This window comes from Rattus norvegicus, chromosome 1, assembly GCF_021556685.1.
Source record: "Rattus norvegicus strain SHRSP/BbbUtx chromosome 1, alternate assembly SHRSP_T2T, whole genome shotgun sequence".
Classification (NCBI taxonomy): domain Eukaryota; kingdom Metazoa; phylum Chordata; class Mammalia; order Rodentia; family Muridae; genus Rattus; species Rattus norvegicus.
Window position 1 is genome coordinate 4,074,780 of NC_141534.1, and position 9,752 is coordinate 4,084,531.

Here is a 9,752-nt window from a genome sequence, read left to right on the forward strand (position 1 = left end):
ATCATCATGGTGGGAAGCATAGCGGTGTGCAGGTAGATGTGGTGCCGAAGGGTAAGTCAGGAAGAGAGACACTGGGCCTGGCTTGAGCATTGGAAACTTCAAAGGCCACCACCAGGGACACACTTCCTCCAACAAGGCCACACCTCCTAATAGCGCCACTCTGTATGAGCCTTTGGGGTCATTTTCATTCAGACCATCACACTTGTCTTCCAAAGATCCCATATGATTTGCCTCACATTTCCCTTATTAAGTGTTTAGGTTCGTTTATAAGATAACAGATTCCATTGTGACATCGTCATACCTTCCTCGCATTTGCCGCCTCCGTGCCTTTAGTCCTTTTGCAAGCACCCTCCCCCAACAAACACCCTGCCTCCTACTGTTGTTACACAAACACTTAGACATTAGTCCTGCGCGTGAGGGAAAAGTATTCTGTTCTATCCCTGCTCCCATCAAATATGGCTGTTATAAACCACACAGATTGCAGTTCTGATAAACAACACTGAAGTATACGTCTAAACCTTCTTCTAGTGATTGACATGTTCAAAAACTAGTAAAAAATTGTTTTAAACTTCTACAAAATTAACAATGCTTCCTAAAAAACGATCATGATCTTTCAGCAGACAGAAGCATGTATAGGAAATGTGGTTGGTATGAATTTACCCTACACATCACTGCACTAGGTATGCAAAATAAATGACTGCATGTGAATCCTAGTTTTCCAAAAATGCTGCGTATTTCCTTGATAGCTTCATGGGATGCTTTAGAAAGGAACATAATGTACCAAAGCTTTTATCCTGCCGAGCTCATCAGCTCCATTCAACTGAACATATATGAAGACAAACTACATCCATTGTACACAGTCTGCTTTCACACTCCTCGTGCAAGACAACAGTATCCTTTGTGACATCTCTAAAGTAGCCAAGTGGTGACCGTACATGAGTTATCACATATCTTGTACATATGCATATGGTATACATGTGTGTATGTGTATTCACATGTATGTGTACACTGTGAGGGTGAACATATATGTGTGCGTGTAGAGGCCTGAAGGTTAAGCATCTCCCTGAATCATGTTATATTTTGTTTACTTAGGTAATATCTCTCGATGAACCCAGAGCTCACAGCCCTGGGATTCCTGCCCCTTACTCTGAGTGTTGGGATTGCAGGTGACCATAATGCCTGCCCAGCTTTTCCATAAGTTTCCAATGAGCCAGCAGTTTTCAACCTGTGGCCTGAGACCTCTTTGGAGTCGTATATCAGACAGCCTGTATAGAAGATATTTATACTACAATTCATAATAATAGCAAAGTTACAGTTATGAAGTAGCAACAAAGATAATTTTGTCACTATAAACATGGAGAATGGTGTTAAGTCAAAGCCTTAGGATAGTTGAGGACCACTGGGCCATCTCCGGCTCAAGTTAGCATATACTCAGACTGAAGTGCAGATAATCAGTGTTTATTACTCATAATGATCTATCACTAGAAACCAGTACTCTGAGGTTCTTTTAAAAAGGCCCATGTTTTAACAGTCAATTGTTAGGATTTTATTTGGGTTGTCTGTCTATCGGTACACTACACTTAACACTTTGGAAACAGCCACTATAGAAAACTAACTCGTTCCTCCTTGGAAAGGGTGGCACAGAGAATGTATCAGAAACATTGTATTTAAATCAGCCTTATTCTTCCCAACCCCAAATTGAGAGCAAACTCTCTGTGTTAAGAGTCTAGTATCCAAAATGCATAAATACTTACAACTGAAAAGCAAAAAAGAAAAAAAAATGAAGTTGCAAAAGTAGTGAATAGATTCTTGTCAAAAAAAAAAAAATGCCCAAGAAACTTGGGAAAGCATCCAGCATCCAGTAAGCACTAGGAAAATACAAAATACAACCACAGTGGTACACTACTTCATACTGGCGAGACAGGGCAACAATTTTTTTTAATGGAAAAATAAGTGTTGGTGAGGATGTTGGGAAACTGGATCTATACATCACCAGTGGGGCCATGAAGTAACACAGCCACTGTGGAAATTCCTCAGTGGTTAAATACAGAGTTACCATGGGACCTAGCAATTATACTCTTAAGTACACACTCAAAAGGATGGAAAAAACAGTATTCTAGAGGGTAACAGTGTCTGAGTAGCCAAAAGGCGGAAGCAACCTCAACATTCATTAATAAGTGAATGGATACACAAAATAGGATCCTATGTATAAAATGACATGGAAATGCTCTACAACTTTTGAAACCCAGCTATGAGACTGTGTATATGCTGTAATATAGATGAGCCTGGTAAACGTTATGCCTGGTAAAAAGGACCAATCACAAAGGACTACATATTATATAATTCCATTTCTAAGAAAAGGGCCAACAGATAAAGGAAGACCAGTGGTTGCTTGCAGCTGGGGCAATGGGGTGATAAAAGCTAGGCACCCTTCCCTGTGGTGATAAAGATACTCATAAAGTAGTTGTGGTGACTACACACATCCGAAGAATACAGAAGATGGTTAGCTGAAGCTGAGAACTGTTAACGATTTTAAACATCTTTTAGTGGGTGAAATTCTAAGACTCATGAATCATATCTCAGTAAGTGTCAGAACCTGAATCGGACATCATTTGGAACTGTCCTGCTGAACAGTGACTGCATTTTGCTGATGTTTGCAAGTAAGAATTCCCAATCATGTTACTCATTCTACCCTATCTCTAATAAACAAAATGGTCTACGTCACTGTTGGCTTAAAAATGAACTTCTATAACACAAGAAATATGGGCAAGACAATGTTTATTCATGATTGCTGCATTAAAAAAAAGCCAAACAACTAATAATTCTAAAGGCTGTAATTTATCAAATGAGGTGCCCTTTCCCTGTCTATCACCAGATGCCATTGGTACAGCTGCAGGGAAAACGGTTTCCCCTCCTTAAGCACCCCTCTGTCAGGCAACAGATACTGTTTCTCTCCCGAATTTAAAAAGAAAAAGAAAAAGAAAAAGTCTAGCTTCATTATTTCTACTTTCTCCTCTACAAAACCAACTAGTGTCTTAAGCCTAGATAGATGTCAGGCAATGTGAAGAAAGACAGTATCTAGAGAATCCATATTTGTGTGTGTTTTGAAACAATTCAGACTGAGACTAGCCTACATTAAGAACAGTTTAACCAGGCAGAATGCTTCCCACCATCCACGCTCTGTGTTTACAGAACAGGCTGCCACAGTTTGATGCCTTTTCCCGTCTTCCTTCTAATACAGTGCTTCTGTGTCCCCAACCCACCCTCTGAGATGAGTGTGCAGCTATAAACAAGAATCTCATTTTTCCATGTCAACAATTTCTATTGATAACCTCATATTTTATGCATTCGTTCCCAGTTGACTGTGTACAGCCCCAAGTATGGTATTTAAGCCATGTGCGATAGCAGAAGAGAAACAGAATTAGGTTTTGAAGGCTTAGAGAAACTGTTTCGGTAACAGATCGGGACCTCTATTTTCACATGTTCCTTTACATTTATTTTAAAAGTGAGGAACTTCAAAATTCAGTAAAATTAAATTACATCTTTTTTTTTCCTGACTCTAAATTCCCAGGCTCGTATATAATCCATGTAGAAGTTGGCAATTCTGAGAAAAAGCATTATGTCTCCATTTAAAATGCTATAAATTAGAAATGGGAAGGGAAGCCTATCTACTGAAGATCAATCCAACAAATTTAGCTCTCATAAAGGCTAAATCACATCTCCAAGGCTTGATGATAAATCTTTAGCGTCTGCCAGTTATACAAGATCGGTAGTGAACCATCTGGCTCGTTCTGTTTATATCAATCTAAATAATGTGTGTCCAAGTTTTTGATATTTCCACAGCTCAAACGTAATGAGACTACTGCCAAGGAGACTGCATCATATCCTGATTCCGGGGGGCGGGGGGAGGGAGTCATTTTTGTTTTCTATAGAAAAACCTAAGCTTAAATGCAGAAGTGGGGTGAGCTGTGTGTGGTGGCACAGGCCTTTAATACCAGCATCCGGGAGGCAGAGGCAGGTGGAGCTCTGTGAGTTCAAGGCCAGCCTGGTTTACATAGTGAGTTCCAGGACAGCCAAAGCTACAAAGTGAGCCCCCCATCTCAAAAGAAGAAAAAAAGAAAGAAAGACTTTCAGGTTGCCAAAGCCACACAATGGTCAAAGGCATTTGCTGCTCGACCCTGGAATCTGAGTTCATTCCTAAGAACCATATAAAGGCAGGACTGACTTACAGAGTTGTCCTCTAGTCTCCGTGGCACCTACAGGTATGGATGCAGGCGTGCACACACGTTAAAAACCTTTCCGCTGAGTTAGAAGAATATGAGCTCTTGTCCTTAAGTAGTGCATTTGCTGCACTTTACCCCACTAATTCCCCTCCCCCAACTTCTTTCCTCTTTCAAATTTACTGCAGCAGAAAGTTCACTTTAGAAGAACAAGACTAGAGAACTTGCTGACCGGGAGAAGTCCAGACAGGAGCCTAGCATAATCACCTCCAGAGAGGCTCAGGTCCTACAACTGACGGAAGCCTTAGGTGGAGCTCGGGGAATCCTGCTAAAGAAGGGAAGGAAGGATTGTAGGAGGCAGAGGTGTGAAGGACACCACAAGAAAGCCCATCAACCAGCCTGGACTCATGGGGGCTCACTGAGACTGAGTGATGGTCAGGGAACCTTCATGGGTCTAACTGAGGCCCTCTGCATATGCTATAGTTGTGTAGCTTGGTGTTTTTGTGGGACTCCTAACAGAGGGAGCAAGAGCTGTTTCTGAAACTTTTGCCCTTTCCTCCTACTGGGTTGTCTTACCCAGTCTTGATATGGGGGGGCATGTGCCTAGTCTTATTGCAACTTGATATCCCTAGGAGGCCTGCCATCTGCCCAAGGGAATGGAGGAAGAATGGATGAGGAGAGGAGAAAGACTTGGAGGAGAGGAGGAAGGGGAAACTGCAGTCAGGATATAATACATGAGAGAATAAATTAATAAAAAAGGAGGAGGGGGAGAAGAGCAGTAGCAGCAGGACCACAACCAGCAGCAGCAGCAGCAGCAGCAGCAGCAGCAGCAGCAGCAGCAGCAGCAGCAGCAAAAACAACACCCTCTGTCTTCTTCCCAAAGCGGCTGGAAGAATCCTTTGACCCTGTTTCCTCATTGCACTGAAGGGAAAGCACCCTGTCTCCTGTCTCTTCCCTCCCCACACCCTGCTCTCTGGCTGCCCCACTTTGCCCACCCCCTCCATGCTTCTCATAATCTCAAGAAGTCTGAAGCCAGGTGAGACTGCAGCTGTTAGCTGCTTCTCCCCTCCACTCTGAAACAATGGGCCAGAAGCGGCAGAGCAATTGCATTTGTATCACTTGAAATTAAAAATGAAACCACGGTTATGACCTTGAAACATCTTTATAAATCCGTTCCCCTCCCACCTCCCTTCCTCTCAGATAACCTCAATGGCTTCTGAAAGCAATGGTTTACTGCAGAACAAGAGGCTTTCAGGCCTTACCCAGCCATGGTAAGATCACCTGAAGTCTTGCTAAGGTGAAGCTCGCCGTGCCCAGGCTGAGGCTCATTCAGGACGTCTAGAAGGAGTCCTGAGAATCTGAATATGTAACAAATTCCCAAGGGATGTTGATGTTGCAGGTCCATTGACCCACACTTAGAACCAGAAGCCTATGCACGGAACTGTTAGGGGAAAGACTGGAGAACTACAGATCCACTGTCCCTCACCTCTGGCTGCCGTGCTGTCTGTGAGGGATCAGTTTTGATCCGAGGTGGTATGACAGCCATTAATGGTAACGCTGTATGAATGTGAAATGTTCCCAAAGGCTCATGTATTTGAACATCTCCAGCTGAGGATGCTTTGGGGGGAGGTTGTAAAAACCCTTGGCCATGGGGCCTAGCTGGCAAAACCAAGCAACAAGGGGCAGGCCTTTGAAGAATGATAGCCAGGCCTTACTTCTGGTTCCCGGAACACTTGATGAGCCTCCCCTACAACCAACTGAAACGGTGAACTGAAGATCAAGTCCAGCTCCCCCCAGCGGCTTGTGTCGAATACTTTGTTGCAGTGATAAGAAACATGAGTGAGTAAATAAATAAGAAGGTAAAGTCTGAACAGACCAGTTGCTTCAAGTGTTCCCTTCTCTGCAGGCCTCACAGGGAATTCAGAGTTAAAGAATCAAGAAAGGGAAAGCGAAATTGTACGTACAGACCTGAAGATCATTGAGCCAATCAGCTGCTGAGAATCCCCAGCTCCTGTCCCCATATTTGTATTTTCTCTCTTGAGCCGCCCAGGGTGCCTTTCACTGGGCACTGGAATCAGACGGCTATGGACGTAGCACCTGCTTTACTCTCTACCCACCCATCTCAAGCAGCTTCACTGCCAAGTCTTATTTTGGCTCACAATTTTGGAGTTACTGATCCATGACTGACTGATGCCCATTGCGTTGGGCCTGTGGTGACCTAGTATATCATGCAGGGAGCGTACAATGAAGGAGACTTTTCCACATCCTGCTCGGACACCGAAAGAGGAAGAGACAACCCTCTTGGAGGGCACACCACTCCCCAGTGACCTGGCCTAAAACATTCCCATTAGGTTCCGACTCTTAACGTCTCCACTAGCTTTCAATAGCACGTTAACCTGAGCAATGGCGGCCAAGTAACTCTCAAACAGGAAATGTAATGATGACCCAAATATCCAAAAGTATCTTCTGCAAAGAACGTGTTTAATATATTATCTTGATCTAGAAATACTGAACATTTTTACATTTGAGAAAAAAATAGGATTTTTAACTCACAATCTATCCTGTGTGGTTATGCTCTAAAATACAAAATGTAGAGAAGAATGGTTGGCCAGCAAGTCTAAAAATAGCTTGCTTGGGCTGATATAGTTAAGAACATACTTTATTAGGTCTCACCTAATAAAGCAGAGAATGAACAGGTGACTACCATACACACCAAACTTTCCTGATGCTACCTTTCAAACGCCCTGGCTCCTCACCCAGGCCTGGGTTTCCTTTTTCACACAAAGGGTAACAGAACCGCAAAACTGTAAGAGCTGGGTTCAGGTTTGAGGGGAAAAGGTTCAAACCCTAATTACACAGAGAAGAGCCAAAGCTGTTAAGTTTGAGCAACCGTGCTCAAAGTAAAGCACTCCTGGGAATACATGGGGCCTTCCAGCCCCATACAACATAGGAGGAAGCTCTGCACCCTGGACCGCCACACTTAACTTAAAAGAGCTTTTGGTGGTGGGTGGTGCACAACAGATTCTATGGAAGAGTAGCCCTGAGCTTCAGTGCTGACCAACAGGAGTGGACACTAGTTCCTGATAGTGAAGATGAAATGACCAAGAGCAAGAGCGGGCGTCTGAAAGCAGGAAGGAAGGTTCAAGGTTCCAAAACGTAGAACAGAGAATGAAGAGGTTACTCTCACCAATAAAAAGGGCTATTAACCTAAAACCATAAAGCCGGATGCTGAGAATTACGCTTCAGAAATCTGACAAAGGCAATATTTTCTCTTTAATCTTCCACAGAGGTTCCTGTGAAATCACAGTGCCCCCAATGTTTTACCTGAAATGAAATTTTAACTTTAAAAAAAAAAAATCCCAGCTTCTGTCCGAGGAAGCAATACGATTTTATCAGCTTACACCACTCCCAAACACTTTATTGGTGTGGTTTTTTGTGGCTTTCTTGGTTCTTTTCCTTCCAAACAGGCCTGCTGTTACTAGATGTGTGGCTTCTGTGAGGAAAGGGACCTTTGAGGTAACTGTGAGTCGTCAGTTTGGCCCATTCTTGTCCCAGCACTTTGATGAACCTGAACTGACTCTGGGCCTGCAGATGGCCACTGTAGCTTCTTCCACTCAGATTTACCACCTCAGAGACAACCTCTGCACGACCTCTTCTGGCCACAGAAGTCAAGGTATTTACATCCTCCCTTAGCCAAGGCTTATGAGCCAGCATCATCCCAGGGACCTGGGCGAGTGCAGGCCAAACCTTGGCACTCAGAATCATGGATGAGAGAGGAGGGAGGTAACACCTCACTGAAATCTGTTTTCTTGGGTTCCGACCTCTTCCTTATTCAGCCACGAACCAAGAAGAAAAAAAGTTGACCTGAGACACATACATGGTGGAAGTTCGACAGGTCACAGAAGGCGACACAGCTGACTGGCACCTAAAGACAGCACCAATTTCTCCTGCACTCTCGCTGCAGTCCGCGGGGTGCGCAGGTGCTGCCAAGGAACAAACCAACCTAAGGATGGAATCACCTGGGCCAACTCACAAAAGGGGAACCCACCGGATAGAATAGCTAAAAGTGACTGGGAAACGGGGCTAAACCAACCCACACAACTCAGAAAGCCAGACGGGACAGGATCGTAAGTCTTTAACCACATCACAGAGACTGTCCCTGTCCACGCACCGCCAGGCCAGAGTACACACAAACACTCATAAACATGCTCCTGTCTACTCTGCCCCAGTTGGAGTGGCGATATGGGGACGGGTACGAGACCTCAGGACTTGGGACACCTGCCCGGCGCCCCGCGGCGCCTGCGGACTGCCTGGAGTGCAGTAGGGAGCAGGCGCTCCCAGCTGCCGCACGCAGGGATGGACGCTGGTTGGCATCCCACCTGGGGAGTCTCAGGGACCGTGGTGGCCGTGACAGCTTTAGAGATTTCCCCACTTATCATCCTTTCCCCGGGTGCCCAACTTTGCGGGGTCCGGCGCAGTCCTTTCTTACCCAAATACTGCCGCAGGTCGAGTAGAAAACGAGGGGGTCCCCCGCTGAGCTGGTAGAAAAGGGAGCCCAGGCAGAAGACCAGCAGCGTAGCCATGCAGAAACCGTAGTCCCGGAGGGAGAAGCGCAGGAAAGGCAGCAGCGGGATCCGGCGCTTGCAGCTGCCCAGGCACGGAGGGGCGCCCCCCACAGGGGCCCCATGGGGCCAGGGATCCGCGCCGCCGCCGGGATGCTGCTGCTGCTTCTTCTTCATCGCCCGCTCCGCCGCCTCGCACAGCCCGCCCGGGCCAGGAAGAGGTCACCCATCCGCCGCCAGCCGGAGCGCCTGGCCGGCCGTCTGCACATGGAGAGGGACGCACTGTGGGCAGCCGAGTGGGGGCGGGGAGGGGCCGAAGTTGCCGGGCTCAGGGTACTCTGCTCATCTTGGTCCCCACCGCTCGCTGCGGCCCCAAAGGGCCCAAGATGTTCCGGGCCCCGCCGTAGAGGGTAGCGATTGCAACCCACTCCCGGTCGCGCGTCCCACTAGCAGCCCCGTGTCCCGTGGCAGCCCTGCGCCCCAAGTCCCGCCGCGCCCCGGGCTCGCTCCCGGCTCGCCTCCAGCGCCAGCGTGGACCCCCCGGGCTTTGTGTGGGTCGCGGGCGGCGTGTTTGGTCCCGGATCAGGCTCGGCTAGCTCAAGGCAGGGAGGATCAGGAGGCGGACACCACCCTCTCGCTCCACCTCCTTGACAGGGGCTTCCCTTCCCTTCCCTCCTCGCCTCTCCTCCTCTCCTCTTTCTCTCCGGCTCAAGGCGGCCGGCTCTCCTCCCTCCCCACACTCCCCTCCCTCTCCACCCCGGGTCTCGACGCTGGACTCGGTGTCACGTTACGGCTTCTGCTGGGGCGGGCAGGGAGGGAGGAGGGGGCCGAGGATCAGCAACAAGGAAGAAAGTTTCTGGGTGTGTGGTTTGTCGTCTCCCCCACCCCCGCCTCCCCCTCCGTTCTCTACAATCCGGTCTCGGTTCCTGCGCTACCAGCGACCTCTTGGGGCCCCGCTGACTTCGCTCTC

General features: G+C 47.2%; 1 protein-coding gene across 1 annotated transcript in view; it reads right to left on the reverse strand.

Moving 5' to 3' along the window:
- Ust (uronyl-2-sulfotransferase) overlaps positions 1-9,333 on the reverse strand; it is a 297,439-nt gene extending 288,106 nt beyond the window's left edge. Inside the window, 1 exon segment of the mRNA NM_001108458.1 lies at positions 8,710-9,333. Coding sequence (NP_001101928.1) covers positions 8,710-8,959 — 250 coding nt within the window. The 5' untranslated portion in view covers positions 8,960-9,333.
- Positions 9,334-9,752: the final 419 nt, after the last annotated feature.